The following is a 19,424-nucleotide window of genomic DNA, read 5'->3' as shown; positions in this document are numbered from 1 at the left end:
TCAGTTTTTCTTTTTTAATAAATCTGCAACAATTTCAAAAATTCTTTTTTTTGTCTGTCAATATGGGGTGCTGTGTGTACATTAATGAGGAAAAAAATTAATTTAAATGATTTTAGCAAATGGCTGCAATATGACAAAGAGTGAAAAATTGAAGGGGGTCTGAATACTTTCCATACCCACTGTATATATATATATATATATTATTTTTTTATTTATTTTTATTTTACAAGTTCCCAAGGAGAAATTGTTTTTTTGCATGACCTTTGGAGGTCAGTGCACAGGGTCAGCCATTGTACAGCATGCTGGAGCATTTCTGAAGTTAAGACCCTTGCTCATTGGCCCTGTTTAGCAATGTAAATACCCAATTTTAAATAACAAGTGTTCCCAAAAATGTACTATTGCTTTACCTAGAATTACTAAACAAGATAATGACAATTCCATAGTGATAATTTGGGAAAAAATCATTTTTCTTTAGACTGGCATGTATTCCAAGGGATTTCTTATCCTGTTCAGTATCCTATTTAAAGAACAGAGTGATTGAATGGGGGCCAGAAAAAGATTAACAGATCAGAGTGAAGCTGTGACAGTGTCAGATGAACTTTAGGAGAAGTGTTGTTACTATCCTTAACCATATAACAAAATTCCGATCTTGCAGAATTTCAATAGAAAGGTGTGAAAATTGTGCATTAACAATTTGATGATATTTTAAAATCTGTGTATTTAGCAGCTATTTCACAGGGTCAAATGTATTTTTATGTATAAAAATGTTTATTTTACAAATAGAGGCAACCGCTTTCAACTCCATGACAGTGAGTTATTTTACAAGTTAATTACAGTGCCAGTGGAGAAGTTTGAATGCTTTTGAAAATGCATTTGCTAACTGCTCATTTTCTTAAAAATGTATACCTTTTTCACGTCATTTACAGTATACTTCTGCTAAAGCAATTTATTAACAATATTAATATTTGATTACTAAAAATAACTTGTTACAATATTATTATTACACAGATGAAGTCTATTTAGAAGTTGGACAATTGTTTACATTGGCATGATAAAGTATACAGATCTCTAACCAGCCAAAAAAAAGCTTACTACTTACAAATTTGAGCATATTCCAGTCAAACACATAGTCATACGAGAATCCCTGCCGGTGGAAGAGGTTTCGAAAGAGTTGCCTCAGGTATGAATAGTCTGGCTTGTCATCAAACCGCAGGGAGCGGCAGAAGTTCAGGTAAGTTGAAAACTCGGCTGCAAGGAAGCAAACAAATCAATAGAGGTAAAAGATGAATAGGCAACATTAAAGGCAGAAAAAGTAACACACTATATATTGTACATCTACAGGCTCTGGGCTTCCAATCCTGCATCAAACAAAGCATTTTTTTTCCCCAAGATGATTTTGCATTCTTATAACTTTTGTGGCAGACAGCCGGGACGCCACTTTGTCACTAGATCTGGGGGAGCAGCCATGGGTGCCACGCTTCGTCCTTCGGAACCTTTGTTGGCAGCCCCCCTGGGTTGCATTGGGGCCACTTTCATGGAACACCGGAGCTCATCTTGGTTGGGCTCCGTGGCCTCTGCCAGGGGGAGATGCATGGGTTAACAAGCCCGTCTGGGCGGGAGCGCAGCCACAACCAGAAGTGCAGCCAGAAGTAGGTTAATGAGCACCTGCAGCACTTCCGGGTGGGCTATAAGAGGAGCTTGCAGCCACTACTCAGGGCGCCAGAGTTGGGAGGAGGAGGACAAAGCTGCCCTGGGAGGAGTGGAAGACAAAGATGTGCCCCACAGGTGAAGAAAAAATAAATCTTTGGTTCATTTTACATGTGCCTCCGTTGTGAGTGTGTCGGGTTGGCACCAACCAAGCGCCTATATCACATTTTAAATATATATAATAAAAATAAAAAAAACACAGTAATACACAAAAGTTATAGTAATATTTTAAAATACGTATTGCCTCCTATAATACATATGTAGCTATATAAAGCATACTCATTCTTCTACACCTTTCCAGAAAATACAAATGCACATAAATTTTGCTCATTAATAATTGTATTTCAATTTTAAGTTTATTATAAAAATAATAATGCCATTAAACATTATATTTTTACAGAATTACAATGTGTTCGGATTCAGCGGGTTGGAAAATGGATGGATGGACAAATGCACTAGCTCAGTCACACAGTTCATACAGAATACCTGCAGAGTGGTCTGGTACCTAATGAAGTGGATTTTAAAAATCATAAGTTTGCCAGTTCAACCACTGCCTCTCACAGTATATATATATGTACATAAACATACTGTAAATTATCCTAATCTTATAAATTGCCACAGATAAACACATCTGCCAAACAATAGTAATTACCAATAATTGTTCCCTGTGACCCTGTAATTTAAGTGTTTTTTTGAAACTGGAGTTATACACTAATAATTTAAGAAATCTCTTAAAAATGTTGCATATATGCTGAATTTACACTTAAATATGTTCCATGCATTCATATTATAATAGTGTTGGCACAGTGGTGCAGTAGTGTTGTATCAAATTAACTCTAGTTTGATCCTTGGTTGTCTTTTGTTGGAGTCTGCATGTTCTCTCTAAATTCATGTTAGCTTTGTTTTCTAGGAAGACCTTCTTCTGATAAACAAGAGACATGCGATTTTGTGGACTAGCGATTTCACTTTGTTCTGGTATAATTACATGTATAATATGCTTTTTTGATGACCTGTCCAGGTTTGCTCCCTGAACTGGAAAGGTTAGTTCCGGAAAAGGAGTTGATCAAAGGAAGAACTACCCACACTATGACCAGGAAAGTGAATAATGAACTTCATTAGCAGTAAAAACTTGGGATTTTGTGATGATTCACAGATGCTGCCTCAGACATTTTTATGAAAACAGTATAATACAGTCTTCCTAACATTATAATATACCCATTATTCAATATAGAAGGAAAGTATGCAACCCAACTAAACAAGACACATTAGCCTCAACAAAGATTAAGATATACTCTCTCTTTAATTTGTGCTTTAAAATTGCAACTGTAAGCCATATCTCCATGATACTGTCAATAATTTAAATACTCTCATTGTCTAATATACCAAGGTGGAGAATGTAATATTTCTCCACTAGGGCAAAAAGTTGTATGATGTAATCTTAGATTATCTAGATAACTTTTTTTTTTTTTTTGCTCGGTTCCTTACTACAGTGTGTGTAATATCGCAGTTTTTATTTATTTTTATTATTTTTTTCCTCTCAAGATTCAGCAGTTTAGTTAAGTCTAATACAGTTGTCATTGGTCTTTAAACAATATGGAGATTATGCACTCTTACTTGACGTTATTTCTACTCAATTCTTCCGTAAGGATGGATCTGTGTAAAAAAAAATATGTGGAAATGACACGGGGTTGAGGGCAATGTGAGAAAGTAAGAGAGGAGTAACAGCAGGTGCTATGGCTGTGACTAGCAATGCAGATTCCCTTATTATTAAAAATAGTAGGTTGCTAAACCTGGTCAAGTTTCTCTTCTAATCGAAGAAAAGAGGAGTTCATAATGATGTAACAACAAGTATGACCATGTTAAAATAGTGGTACAGGTCTATAAGACATCATGAGGAGCCTGTTAGGCTGCTTCACACCATTCCCGGTCAAAGCAGTCTATCCAATAAAGGTAAAACTCAGGAAAGAGCTTCATAGTCAAGTGGATACTACGACAAGTAGACTTTGGTAATAAATGGCTAGCATCTTATATCGTAGTACTATGTTCTATTTTAGCTGACAAGAAAGCATCATCTTGTGCTAGATAATACTTTTATCCTTTTAATCCAATACTTACAAGGGTAGCCCTTACAGAGCACCTCGATGGGTGTGGACATTTTCTTCTCACTGATTCTCTCATATTTTTGTCTCTTGGTGGCAGCTTTGAGGCCCTGCCAGGGCAGGGAGCCCAGATTGAAGTACATGAGAACATAGCCCAGGGATTCCAAGTCATCACGTCTGGATTGCTCTACAAAACAAACATGTAAGGTGATCAGGTTTAGGCTTTTCCCAAGTAACCTAATGTATGCACCCTAGATAACAAAGAGAAGCATATCAACAGGCATACAAACAAATATTTCTCTCAAGTCACAGTCATTTTATAGACACAAGGATCCACAATTTGTTTGCCATACAGTCATCTACGTCTCCACAGGTACAACTTCAACATTCAACCACACGCTGTCATTTAGTTGCACTGTGTTATTTATTACATTTTAAGTTAATATTTTTGAAATATATACTTTTATGCTGCAAAATGTATTGTCATGTTGCTACATTTCTTAACACTTTTATACTACATTGCTTCTAACCCCCCCCACTTGTTTGTATTTCTATTTTTCATTTGTATCTGTTTATAGATTTTGAAGAAGTAAATGGTAGAATCTGTTGTGTTATTATATTTGTTTGCTTGAGTGCCATGCCACTGTACTCTCTTGTGGTTTTACTCCCAGGAATTAAAATTTTGATATGTTTATATTTCATGTTGATCAGTTCACCTTTAAAGTGTGATTTTTAGTTTGAGAGATTTGCAATTCTTTTGATTGGAAATATCCTCATGCTCACTGATTCATGCAAAAAAGTGTGAAGTTATGTTTAGCACCATTAACTTGCAACAGCGTTAAATACTGTGGCTGGATATATGACTGAACATAATGAAAATGTAAAATATATCCTAATCAAAGGAAATTTATGCCACAGAACTACCTTTACTTTTAACTTACTAATTTTACTAGGATATATTAAATATTGGTCAGGTCTTATCTTTGGGCATAAACAGAAATTGACCAAATTTAATCTCCCCCTGGACATTGACTACAAATTTTATTACCACTGCATATTAAAAAAAAATGGATGTATATTTTGAAATAGGCCATGAATATGATTTAGCCATTTTTATTCAGTGAAAAGGTAACATTTTTCAATTACCTTAATAAAAAACATTAAAATGTAGTATTTTTGATTGCAAAACTGTTCTTCTACTAGAAGAGATTTGTAAAGCCACATTTCTAATAAAATTCATTTCCAACTGCCTGACAGTTTACGCTCCTTGAGCTTCTTTAAGATACAGTTTTCCCTATTCTTACAACAAAATTGTGGTTATTCCTTTCAGCTAAGGAGCCAGTGGTTCTACTGGCCCAACTCAAACGCATTCATTAGGATCCTCCCTTGCCATTGCAGCACTCCCTGTACTTACCAATGCCAAGATGGGTGTTGATAGAGGCATAGCGGGCCGTGCCAGTAAGGTTCTTATTTTCACGGTATGGTATGTGCTGGTGTGTTCTGGCATCACGGTATTTCTTAGCAAGACCAAAATCAATGATGTAAACCAAATTTCCTTTTTTCCCCAGGCCCATAAGGAAATTGTCTGGCTTCACGTCCCTATGGATGAAGTTCTTGGAATGAATATATTCAATCCGACTGATCTGAAAATAGGAAATTAAAGAGATATGCAGGAAGATAAAGTAAAGGTAGATTGAGAATGCAAGAAATATTATAAACAGCTGAGAAAATAATTACAACCCTTCTTTAAGAAGGGAGACAAACTCTTGTCAAACACTTAACATAGATAAACTTTCCATATTTAACTCCCCCACTCACATTCCAAACTAACTGGACATGCACATAGGGATAAATCAAGAGTTAACATGCCTAGCTTTACACATTCTGGTAAATTACATAAAAAATACACAAACATGCGGTTCTTCCTTTATTTACTTTTTTTTTGGTCCCAATTAGTGCAATATAAATATCTGCCCATTTTACTAAGAAAAGCCATCCAACTTTGTGCCAGACTCAACACCACATACAACATTTGTATTCTGAATGTGTAAACTTTCACAAAAAATTTTAAAAAATGAGAAACTTGTAAAGCCCATGAAAATGGGCAACAGTAATGTTTAGAATATGCCCCAAAATCTTACTATTTATGACTAAAGTCATTGCCTATCTAGTGCCTAATGAGAGCAGTGACTCCCTAAATTCTCATTACCATAGGAAATTTGATTATAGTGGTACAGAAACCAAATTAAGACAATTTTGTGACTACTTTGGTAGAGAGGTATTATATTGTGTTTCCAGGAATCAAGTTTAACAAGGTTTTCTAAGAGAAATGGAGTGGGGCACATACCATCTGGTCAGCCAACAAAAGGACGGTCTTCAGGCTGAATTTGCGAGAACAGAAATTAAAGAGGTCCTCCAGACTTGGACCCAGCAGTTCCATCACCATTACATTGTAATCGCCCTCTGCACCGCACCACTTGATGGAAGGAATACCCACTGAGTAAGTGAGGAAGAAAAAGAAAAACAGGTTAGATATGTGTATTTTTCATACATAAAATTCTGACACCCTCACAATACTTTCAACATCCATCCATCCATCCATCCATCTTCCAACCCGCTGAATCCAAACACAAGGTCACGGGGGACTGCTGGAGCCAATCCCAGCCAACACAGGGCACATATTATATGTTAGTACATGTTGGCTAAAAATGCTCATCTGTTTACTTTTTCTGGCACTGGAATGCTGTGTGGCAAGATACAATTTTGCCACATGTCCTGAAAACACTGTGAGGTGTGCTGGTAAGCAGGGATGTACAGGCACCAATGGCCGAAAGTCACTCTGGGAAAGAATGATTTGTAGATCCCTAAAGTAGATAATTACGGAAAAAAAATACTTTGGATAATAGCACCAATTATTGTACTTTAAATACTTTTCAATTAAAAAACAAAGTAATCTTTCTATTGCAAAGTGTCAGAATGATCAACCAAGATTTGTACTGCATTTTAAACAAATAAATTAAAATTAATATACCTCTGAACTAAGAAAATGGAATGCAAAAGTGATGCAATATTCATATGCTTATATATTTATTCTTCACAGTATTTAACTTAAAAGTTCATGTAAATAGGTTGAATGCAGTGGGGTGAAGGAGGTCTATAAAATGGCCCTTATTAAAAATAATTTGTAAATAAAAAAAAAAAGTTGCATTGCTCTTTCCCCATTCATTTTTCATTTGTCACACTGTGCTAAAAAGCCAGAATTAGCTTGCTAATTACCCAGTACGCCATAGTACTTAACCTTCTCTTCTGCTATGTTGCTGATTGGCCAACATGATCACAACAATGTAGCCCTTCATTTATTTGGCAGTGCATGTGTTTGCACAATGATTAAATGACTACAATGCACATACAGCCAGCATTAGCCGACTGGCTTAATTCTACGAAATGCAGGGAATAATGGCTTGAGGAATAATATACAAAATTAAACTAATTCACATACAATGCATCCGGCGCCGCATCTATCTTTAAGTATAATGCATCAAATGATAAAAATAATATTTTTAAACTGTAGATGGCAGTCTTGGGTGATCTCGGACAACACTTCAGCCAAAAGACTCCTAACAACCACTATTCCAGTTCCAATAAAATAAGGTAAAAACCAGTCATATGGTCGTAATTTACAGTGGTCATTGGTAACAGAAGAATACCAGCTGACATTTAGTTGCTATGCTATCTAAGTAAGCAAACTTGATCATCAGTTGCTGTTTAAAGAAAATGTAGCACACAACACACTGTGCTGATATGTACAATAAATCCTTAAACATACAACAAAAAAATAACATAAAACAAAGTAATGCATGGATTTTCTTTTTCCAAGATATTCCTCCATATGACAACTGTTTCTGACAAAGCATTTAACTGAATTTGTGCAGCACATCATTGACATTTATAGGACTGTATCCCACAACATGCATTGTGCACTGCAGAAAGGACTAAAGTTTAAGTGGGTGGGAAGATGGACACAGACGTAGGTTTTAAAATAATTTATATAAATACATTAATAAAAAAAAAAGTTCCATGTAGTCCTTTAGATCAAAAAGAACTTCAACAAATAAATGACCAGCCTTATGGTTATTAGTAAGGCGTTTTATTACAGGTCACAAAAGGGTAAACACCAAAAATTACATACATTACCTGGGAAACTTTTGGGAGATGCAGCAATTAGTATTCCACCTCTCATTTCTTAAGACTACCAAACCAATTTACCTTATTCAAAGTAACATTTCATCAGACTACCAGGTTCTGTGTTGAATTTCCCTGTCAAAATGTCCCTCCAGACAAACATTTTGTGTGACTCACTGTATCTTCTAGTCTGTTCTGCAAATTTGTGCCTGTCTTTTTCCATTGCAACAATAAAATGTGTAAGGGGCCAAACAGTTAGTATACTAACTTTAGTTCAAACAGCATAAACATTAAAATGATCACTTCTGTGTATCCAAACTGTTGTAAATAACTTAATACAAACATTTTAAAATAAACACTTGCTCACTTCCTCTTCAAATTCTTAAGTTCAGAAAAGTTTTCAGGCTCAAACTCCATTTGAAAAAGTAATTCAATGCAGAGATTCGTGTATAACCCAAAGACTGAGGGCAAAACACACTCAAAAAAAAAAAAAAAAAAACAGTTCATCATAACTATTCTCTAGTTATTGCACTTATATTCTTTGTACATGTTTTAACCATAACAGTTTTATTACTTGAAATCAAAACTGGACGAGAAACTAAGCAAAGTTGATGCAGACAACTTTGCCGGTTTTGCGATTCCTCTCATACATACAACACATGGTGTTGTGTTTCATTAACACAGGTCAACCTGCATCTATCTATCTATCTATCTATCTCCAAACAAGTATAAGTTAAAGCCCAATTCAGAATAACACTCCATTTGTTGGAATGCTGATGTGAAAGGGTCTTGACTCACTATGTGGTCTGAAGGAAGTCAGATCACACAACAGTGCCATATATGTGCATGTATTAAAAAATGGGGAGCTAGTTGTATGGAGAGCAGTACATTATTATAAATTAAAAAGACTGTGGAAACTAAAACAGCTTTTTAATAATCTGTATTTCTCTATAAAACACTTTAGAAATCTTATTAACTAATTATTTAAATTATTGGGTTCATGGTTAAAAACAAAACACCAAACATAGGAAACAATGATTAACAAAAATAACATTTTTATTAATAATCATTGAACATCTTCTATTGTCCCAACATCGTTAACTTTATTGTACTTGCATCCATGGAAAAGGCACATTTTCCACCACTGATTACAGCTTTACTGATTCATTTTATTCTAACACCAAAATCTTTGGTACTGTAACACAGCAGTGCTAACCACTGTCCTGTGGTGTTGCATTCTTAACAGTAGTAATGGAAAGAAACTATAATTAAATAGAAAGCAGAGTAATCCAAGACATGGTTCCAGACCATAAAGAAAACATATTTAGGAGCTATTGGATCCTAAGGTTAAAAAAAAGTTCAGAAGCCAAATATACTTGGGTTTTTCCTCTTTGTGGGTCCATACAATGCCTTCTATGTTAGGCACAATTTCAGACAATTTGGGTTCAAGTAAAGTTTTAGTATGTCAAAAATTTGAGGCTGTCCAGAACAAATTTCAACACACTACACAACCAATAATAGTATTCCATTTAATGCACACTTTGTTTATATAATATGTATTATTTAAAAACTGCAGGTATGTAAACCAAATGCACTAGTGAATAATATTTGAAACCTTTTTAGAACTTCAATGGCTTCTAAATTCTGTTTTTACCTAAACAGTTATTCTCACTTCAATTAGTAACATTAAAGCAAATTCACATTAAATTAGCATTTCCAGTTGTTTTGTTTGCCTCGGCCTTTTTTTTTTAACCTAAAAGTTAGCTAATCTTCCCTTCTTCATTTTACTAAGTGAACCTTTGTGTTTTTGTGTATTTTGCAGTTCTTTATTAAGGTAAGCACCATGTTTTAATTGTAGAGGTTCCAAAATTAAAACAACAACAATAATTATTATTATTGATGTAGAGCCTCATCAGTAAAGGCATTTATATATTTAAAAAAAAAAAAAAAAAAGACTCCCCCCCCCCCCCCATATACCATGTTTTACCCAAGTGAAATGACAACTTTAAACTTGTCACCACCTTGTGCTGCCCTACTGAACTTAATATGAATTACTTTTAAAACAGCACTTCTCATGGATTGTGCCATCATAAAGCAATGCGTTGACTAAAATGCATCACTTCACCTTATTATTCAGTTAGCTTATTCAACGATGCAGTTCTTCAAACCAAAACACACTTTTAGTGGAAGGAATGCCATGGAGTTTTTCGGAGCTAAAAATGACTATTCTGTGAGGTTCATGGATTGTGTTGTTTTTCTTAAGCAGGAGACTCATCTGCAAGAGAGCAGGAGTGAACTAACTTCTACAGATGTGGCTTCAGCTCCCTTGTGCTATGTACATAGCACCTCTAAAGACATTTTGCAGGTATTCAGCTACTTAGTTAATACTTTTTTACTTCTTATGTAATAAGCAGTAATATGTATATACTATGTGTGTTTTATGTACTATAATTCAACTTAATTGTACTGATCCCCATTTAAAGACTGTACATTAATATGAATTTAAAAATGTATGTATACATTTAGTGGCCCTAATTTCAGTAGCAATCTCATCCAAGTCAGAGAATGTGTGAATGTTTCCATTCACATGTCTGACAGTTTTGTATATCCATTTCTGCTGGGCTGAAAACTCTATAGCTGCTATTAGCTGACCCTAAAATTTGATAACGCGGGTACACAAGTTGGCTGGATGGTCATTTACTTGACGACTATAATGAAATATCCTCTATATATTTATAGCAGGTTTTGGCTGGTCACATGTCAGAATTTCCATAAGTCATTATAAGGACATGAAGAAAATGCTGTACAAAATATTGTTAACTCCTTTAAATACCATTTAAACTGTTAAATTCTGATATAAAGTGGAGAGAAGTACATTTGTCATTTAATTTGACCAAGCATCTTCACTCAGGCCTTCACTTACATTTATATTTATCTCTGCTCAGTCCGCAATAAATATGACTAACAGTCTGCATTAATTTCCAGCAATCTCTATAAGCAGAGCCCCATTAAATCCATAATTATTATCTTGCTTATTTGAGAGAAAGAGATTAGTGTGCTCTACATACACATGATATGTCTGTTTCTGTGACTGGTTCAGAGCTTCTCTAGATGTCAATCACCAATGCAGAGTGTAAAATAAGAAAAACTGTCGCATTAGCAATGCTTATATCAAAAGATATAACATCACTCATTTCATGTGTCACAATAGGGAAAAATATTTTATGTAACTCAAAAATGCTACCACCAGGCCAAAAGTAATACAGTAGACCCCCGCAAAGTCGCTGTTCTGAATTCGCGGCCTCAGTCATTTGCGGACTTTTCCTTATAACCTATGTAATTGTTAGCGGAAACCGCAAATATCCTCTGCAATGTTTATGGCTTTTTTCGTGGAAATACTGTACTATAGAGAGAACAGGAAGCAACTGTAGAGGAAAATGTGGCTTGGAATGGTGAAAGTAGCCAATAGAATTTGAAAATGCAACTCCCAGCAGTCCCTGCAGTCGCTCTGATTGGTCTTCTGCTGAGGGTGCTGGGGCTGTTGGGGTCAAAGGATGTCAATGCAGCTTTTAAAAGGGGGGCCGATGACCAAAAGCAAAAAAAAAAAGTTTTTGTAATTTTTGTTTCAAGTTCCTGTCTGTCTGCCTTCTGTTGGGTTACCTGTACTTGTTTGTTTTGTCCTGGATCGTTTTGTTTTTGGTGTCTGGATTGTCTGCAGTCTGCCTGTGTACATGAGGACTGTAAGTGAATTCATGGCCATCCTGCAAAGAAAGGAGCGCTCCTGAACCCGTCTTCACCATTTCAGGAACTAGCGATAGGACTATTTTTACATTCCCATTCAACATGCGGATCTCTGGACTATCTATTTTCACCATTACATTTCATCCGTTGCCGTTTTTCATGATTTACTGTGTGTGTTTTGTTTGTGCTTTGTTGTATTTAAGGTGTAATCGCCGTAAAGGGAACAGGAATGGTATCATTTTCATTTATTTCATTTGTTTTCATTACATTCTTTATTTGCTGTTTGATTACCGGTTTGCTTTGTTTTTGTCTGTTTGTGAGTTTGTGCGGGTCGGGCCAAGGCTGGATGCGTCCCTGGAATCTCCAGCCATATGATTAACTCAAAATGTATCCCCACTAAGAAATTGGTGTTTCACTAAAGTCAACATTTCCACAATGCAAAAGCTTTCTTTAAATATCTGGAATCCCTCACCCTTCACCTATCCACCCCAATGTGAGCCTCTGGACATCTTTGGACTCAAACTGAAATTCAAACTAAAGCTGGCCCTTTCAGGAAATTACTCCACATAATGTATAGCCAAGACACTGAACGATAAACCACAAACCTGCCAGTTCAGTACCTAGCTTAACCTGCATATTTTCTAAATGAATATATAAAAATTAATCTCTTTAAACATTTGTTAAGTCACCCTGAATAAGCGTATCAGAAAAATATACTAAATTTGTTCTTACAGCACCAAATGTTTTTTGTTTGATTCACCATACCAAAAATTTGTACTGTTTTTATGTATGGCATCATCAAAAGAAAAAGAAGTCCCATCGCATGTGGACTTGTGAAGGGAAGGAAATCTCCCATGCTGGGGCTTGTGAAGGGCAAGCGAAATCAAGGAAAAGCAATTCAGAGTTCAAACCTTACCTAGCAATTCCACAAAAGAGGACAAAAAAAACTTACTTGCAATTCTTGTAAATATCAATAATTGAAAAGTCTTTGTTTGTAAAGGGGGAATTGGAAATGCTACAGAATACTTTAAAGAGAAAAGGTGAGGTTTAATCTGCTTGTCCAAGTCCTTTTAGGTTTTCTTACCTCCTCCTTGCATCATTTTATAGAACTTGCTCTCGATGTGGAGTTGCGGGTGTTTTGTTTTCACACATTCCAGTTTAATGGCTACTTCCTCTCCCGTAGCAATGTTAGCACCTGAGGAAAAAAAAAAAAACATCTTTTTAATGATGAGACAACTTTGCACTTTCCAGAGTGATCTTTTTTATTAAACCTTATAAATCAACCAAAAAACTAAAGCCTTCTCCAGTCTAGGCCCACCATCTAAAACTATCATTTCAAATTGTTATAGGCCACATTTTCCCTTATGAAATGCTTGCAAAAGAACTCGCCAAGTTTGCCTAGGGACATGACAAAAACAAATTGTGACAAAAGCAATAGAGCATGAAGTTAAATTACCTTTGAAACTACAGCACTTGTTTCATTTCAGAAAAGCTGTAAACAAATTAGAACATGCAAAGGGAATTCAAGATGGACTAGCACTTTATCATGGGCTGTTTAATGCCTTGCACCAAATGTTGCTAGGACTGGCTTTGAGCCCCAAGCAAAAGCCCTATACCCCCATTAAATCTGAAAGCAAACATCCTCTAGTAGTAGGACTGCCCAACTTTTTGTTTGTAGGGGCAGTATTATCATATGTATGATGAAATTCTTAAAACTTGCATGTGCTCTGGGTTCTGTGAAAGCAACAGCATTTTACAAGAGCTCTGTGTTATCTCTGTTTATCTTTGTTGAGAATATATACATACGGCAAATATAAAAAGTCTACACACCCCTGCCAGATTTTGTGTAATATGAAAATAAGATAAATCCTGTCAGAACCAATTCCACCTTTATACAAAGAAAGTGAAAACAAACCAGAAATGGTTTAGTGAATAAAGGGGGAAAAAAAACATACAAAAACCTTGTGTCATTAGTGTGTAGTCCCCTTAATAATCAAGGACATGGTTGCATTCAGAATCAACCAATCACAATATGTTTTGTCTAAAGCAGTAGTTAGTATACACTTGACATTAAAGTGGCTCTGACTGAGCTCAAATAAAGTTTGGCTGTTCCTGTAGGATTATTCCGATATCCTCTTGGTTGCAACATAAGAGCTTTTAAAACATGAACGGGACCTCATCATTGAAAGGTATCAATCAAACATCCAAAGCATTAAACATCCCATGGAGCATGGTGAAGAGAGTCGTCAACAAGTGGAGAAAATATGGCTCAACAGTGACTCTACTAAGATCAGAATGTCCCTCCAAGATTGATGAGAAGACAAGGGTAAAATTGGTCAGGGAGACCACTAAGAGGCCTACAGCAACATTAAAGGAGCTGTAGGATTCCTGGCAAGTAGTGGCTGTTCCCTACATGCAACAACATTCAGTCGTATTGTTTATATGTCTGGGTTGTGGGGTATAGTAGCCAGACAAAAGCCTTTTCTCACAAAGAAACATCTAAACGTTGCAAAAAAAAAAAAAAATTATGCTCAGTCTCTGACAACCATGTGGAAAAATGAATTATGCTCAGATGAGACCAAGGATGAACTATTTGGTCATAATTCCAAAAGCTGTTTTTCGTGCAAAAATAACACCGCACATTATCAAAAGAACACCATATACACAATGAAGCATGGTGGAGGTAGCATCATGATTTGGGGCTGCTTTTCCTCAGCTGTAATTTGGGCTTTAGTCAAGGTGGATGGAATCATAAATAGCCCCAAGTATCAGTCTATTTTGGCACACTACCGTCAAGGATCTACTAGGAAGTTGAAGAGGAACTTCACCTTTCAGCATGACAACGTCCCAAAGCATACATCAAAATCAACAAAGCAATGGCTTCTTCAAAGGAGGATCAATGTTCCGCAATGGCCCAGCCAGAGCCAGACCTTAATCCAAATGAAAATCTGTGGGGTGACCTGAAGAGAGCTATGCACAGGTGATGCCCTCATAATTTGATAGATCTGGAAATGTTTTGCGAGGAGTGAGTACAAAAAAAAACACACTCCAGATGTGCCAAACTGACAAGTCTCTTTCTCTTTACAGGTCTGACTGCTGTAATAAAATCAAAAGGTGCTTTAACTAAGTATCAGTTTAGGGAGTGTGCACACTAATGCAACCAGGTTTTTACATGATTTTTCCCCCCTTTTTTCACTAAACCGTTTCTGATTTGATACTGACTGCAATTTTATGATAAAGGTGGAATAAGTTCTGACTGGTTTTTTCTTAGTTTCATTTTTATTTTATTTAAACACAATATTTGCGATTTTGACAGGGGTATGTATACATACACATAAACACAAATGAATGGACCTTCTGTAAAAAGCCAAATTTCCCTCTGGGGATTAAAAGTTTGATCTCTTCATCTAGTCAACATATCACCACTCTTCAGTGCCATGCAAGTACAACTATATTAGAAGTAATCTAAAACATTACTTTCCCTCAGAATTATAAAAATAAATTGGGATTATTTCAGCTGAGCAAAACTTGTCTTTGTATCTAGAGCCATGTTTATTTCTGCAAAAATTCTTCCCCGCTGTGGGTCTCCACTCCAGCTAGCTTGACAAGAAGTACAGTACACCACTCCATTAACAACGCATTCCATTGTTCAATGAGCTGGCACTGTTTATTCCCCTATTGCAAGAAAATCTGAATTGTACTTTCACCAAATTTTAAAATGCTTCGGTTTCCCTTGTCATTGTCCAATCAATTTGCCCTCCTCCGTAGAACCTGTTCCGTCAACTGCATACAAATGCTGACAATACAGATTTTTACTTCAGACAATTTGACAACTTAAAAAAAAAAGCTACTTTTGAGTCAGTGATGGAAACTCTTGACCAATTGTTAGCCTGGATTACTAACTCCAGCTGTTAAAACAACCTGAAAAGGATCAAATTGGGGAGTAGGCAAAATATCAACATTGCACTTGTGTCAGCTGACAAATTACTAAAATTAAAAAGGGGGGGTATACCCAAATATATATCGCCAAAAGATCCACTGCCAATCTTCCTCCCCAAGCGATACTTGTTCCCCACTCGAAGCTCCATCTTCGGTTTCTGAAATAGGTAAAAAGTAAAAGATAAGTGAAAATGATTATGTCTCACTCAGTGTTAAGCAATAACACAAACAAAGAGTTTTAAACACAGTTCATGTTTTAAATTGTCCTTACAAACAAGCTTTCAAGTATTCAGGAACTAACAAAGCGCAAGCTGCATAGTTACAGCACGTCCACCTAAAATCATATCTCAAAAAATAAATAAATAAATAAATAAAACACAACAGGGTCAGCAAAAACACTCTCTCACACTGTATTTAGTGCCTGTTAATTTGGAAGCTGGTGGCAGCATTTAAATAACATATTGTCTAGTAAACTTTAAAGACAAATGACATGCACATTAGAGCCAAGCACACAACATATGCATGCAAGCCTAAGGCCATGGAAACAAAACATTTCAATTCCTTTCCATAGGAGAAGTACATATTCAAAAAATAGCTGTAAAATTAAAAATAGATCAAACTAATTCTACATACTAGGGTGGCATGGTATACCGGTACTGAAAAAAATACAGAAACACACAAATTTTAGAATGCATTTCAGGAGTTTCAGTAACAGAAGTAAATGTCAGGTTTCCTAGGGAGACCTCACTGTTTCTACTTCGATGTAATCGGGACTCCATGGCTATAAAGAGGGAAAACAATGCATGATGCTGTGCATTAAGGAGTCTGAAGATAGATCATGGAGGGGGGGATTGGAGTTATCAGCTATTTGCTTCTGCACTGTTTTGGTTAAGGTACAGAGGTTTGAAAATTGATATTCATACCAAAGTCAAAATTTTAATGCCACTACAACGCTATAATACACACCAGATATTTTCAGCATCCAATTGGGCATTAATACTGCTTACAAGTATACACATACATTATATAAACACACACACACGCAAAGGCACCAAATACTGATATTCATCTCTCTATATAGATCTATCTAAAGAGACTGTGCCTATGAAAGGATTTCTTTTAAATATTTTTAGTCTTATCAAGAGTTATACATAACAAGCTAATTAATTTAACAATGAAACTGAAGTAAGTTGATCTGCAGACACTAGAATTAACTAATTGCAAAGAGACCTTCACAGCATACAGATCTGGGTAGATTTTGGGCAGGGGTAATACTTTACATTGACTTACATTAAATTTCACATAGGAATCAAAAATGTTGGATTTGAATAAACAGTAGAAGGTCTAAACCTTGAAAGTATGCTTTATGAGAAGGACCTTGGAGTAGTCACTATCAACTGCCAGTGTATGGAAGTGATTAAGTAGGACAAAAGGATGTTAGGCTATCTGTGGAGTGCAAGATAAGGAAGGTTATACTTGAGTTATACATGGCACTAGTGATGTCTCATCTTGAGTACTGTATACAAAGTTCACTAACACAGCTGCATTACAGACAGTCTAGAGAACAGCATGTTGAGATATGAGAAATGACTGAAGTGTAACCAAATGGTGATTAAAAGGTCTCATGATTGACTTATTTAGAATTAGTATATTGGATATCAGCTATTGCTTTATAAGGAGTTCTTCAATAAGACGACAGGGACTAACAAAGATAAAAAACTTAAGGCAAAATGTTACACAAAATTTTTAAGTTTTTCTTTACAAAAGATTACCACAGATATATGAAACAAGAGACCAAGGTGTGTGGTAAACAGGAGTATTTTTAGAGACATTCAAAACTCAATTCAATGTTATTTTGGAGGATCTGGGTGAATAGGATTGATGAGCTTTGTTGCAGTAAATGGCCTGTTCTCTTTGAAATGATTTATTATCAAGTCTCATTGTCTCTAAAAGATGTGTCCGTGCCTATATTTAAGAGGTGGATTGAGCCTATTTATACACAAATATTGATCCCAATATACACACATAATACATAAAAGTTGAATTTGTTAAAAGTAAAATGTTACCCAAAACACAAAGGATTATTAACATGGCTTTTCAAGTATTAACACTTGTGAACATTTCTCATAAGGAACTACTAAGCCTAACCGTACATAATCTAAAAATTCATTCAACTGTGTGCATGAAAATATTTATTTTATATTCTGAAATACAGCCAAAATACAGTGTAAAGTTACTTTATTTCTTAAAGTGGTTTTACATCTTCGAGACAGCCTATTACTCTCTCTTTTGTATATAAACAAAGCATATTTTGTGTTTGAGAATGTTATGTACTATATATTGCTCGTTTTATATTATACATACACACCAACTTTAAAATTTGACATATATAGGCCAAAATCCACATACATCTTTACATGTATGCCTTCTCCTGCTCTGCGTTCAGCCAATATATATGCTATACTGATAAACACATAAACAATTGAACATTCCTAGACACACATGTGGAGTATAGATATGTAGGAGGAATAATCAAGATAGGCATAAATGAGTAACAAACCAAAACAGGGAGTGAAATAAAAAAAAATAAAAAATAATAATATGAGGGACAGACCACAAAAGATTAATGCACCTTTACTACTACAAATCTGTTCTAAATATATCCCCTAGTATGTGCCTCAATAGAAAACGTCCCCTATCACACCCTCAACAGCTATACTGGAGGACCCGCTCATTGCAATAAATAGGTTAACCAACCATATCAGAGTGAAACAGCACATGAATACCTAGCCAGTCATTACTGCATGTAGTCATTTGAAAAAGTAAGTACACGCCCATGAAATACTTTTTTTTTTTCTTTTTTAACATATGTGGACATACCAAGAATTGACTTTAATTTAAACAGTACCTTTATATAAAGGTGATATAATTGGAAAGAAAATTAATATTTGACTGTTAGTTTATTCAATGAAAAATATGCCATTTCCATCTGTGAAAAAAGTTAAGTCCACCCTTGGTTCTAATAGCTGGTATTGCTCCCTCCCACTGTGGAGGACGATTTCTTTCTGTGCCCTCAACTTGACATTTTCGGCTTGTATACAAGCATGCGAATAAACCTGGAAACATCTTTGGCCGAACTAAGAAGATCTGCAGACATTTTTTCACACACCCATGTAAAAGTATCTATGACAGAACACCACCTTCTAACAGGAGAAAGGGAGTGAGTCTTTCAAAGAGACTCCAGCCCCACTGCATCACTACAGACTCCTCTACTTTACCAAATGTTAAACTAGACATTACTACCCATGGAGACTAAGACAGCTCTGCTACTGGTCATCAACAATAAAACACAATCACAATCTCAAACTAGTTTATCAACTTTTTGTCTCTTACACTCCAAACTTTCAGATATACCTGCCACCCCATGAGCAGCAATCATCACCCTATGATATAAAATCCACCCACGGACATCCTGTGTGAACCCCTAGGATGTTCTTTAAGCCATCTGCATTCCAGATGTGTAAACATGTGCTCATGAAAACTGTGCTTGGTTACTCAAGGAAGGTTCACTTTAAAAAGACAGGTTGACCATGTGCAGAACTGCTTCTTCAATAGGCCAGTCCTTCTAATCTCACAGCACTCCTGCACACACTTTGGCAGGGAGTAGTGGGCTGCTCCCAAAAATTAAACCACACAGGGAGAGACCACTAACAAAAACATTAAATGTGAGCCTTGTCTTGATTATAGGGAAATCCC

General features: G+C 35.8%; 1 protein-coding gene across 1 annotated transcript in view; it reads right to left on the bottom strand.

Annotated features, from left to right (window-relative positions):
• Positions 1-19,424, bottom strand: part of LOC114661850 (casein kinase I) — a 46,308-nt gene that overhangs the window by 12,000 nt on the left and 14,884 nt on the right. Inside the window, exons 2-7 of the mRNA XM_028815062.2 lie at positions 15,742-15,825; positions 12,814-12,924; positions 6,154-6,302; positions 5,221-5,449; positions 3,823-3,993; positions 1,100-1,248 (exon numbers count right to left, since the gene is read on the bottom strand). Coding sequence (XP_028670895.1) covers positions 1,100-1,248; positions 3,823-3,993; positions 5,221-5,449; positions 6,154-6,302; positions 12,814-12,924; positions 15,742-15,817 — 885 coding nt within the window. The 5' untranslated portion in view covers positions 15,818-15,825. The remainder of the gene's footprint in view (positions 1-1,099; positions 1,249-3,822; positions 3,994-5,220; positions 5,450-6,153; positions 6,303-12,813; positions 12,925-15,741; positions 15,826-19,424) is intronic.

Source organism: Erpetoichthys calabaricus, chromosome 12 (assembly GCF_900747795.2).
Source record: "Erpetoichthys calabaricus chromosome 12, fErpCal1.3, whole genome shotgun sequence".
Classification (NCBI taxonomy): domain Eukaryota; kingdom Metazoa; phylum Chordata; class Cladistia; order Polypteriformes; family Polypteridae; genus Erpetoichthys; species Erpetoichthys calabaricus.
Note: the sequence above shows the minus strand (reverse complement) of the source record. Positions and strands in the feature narration are given on the sequence as shown.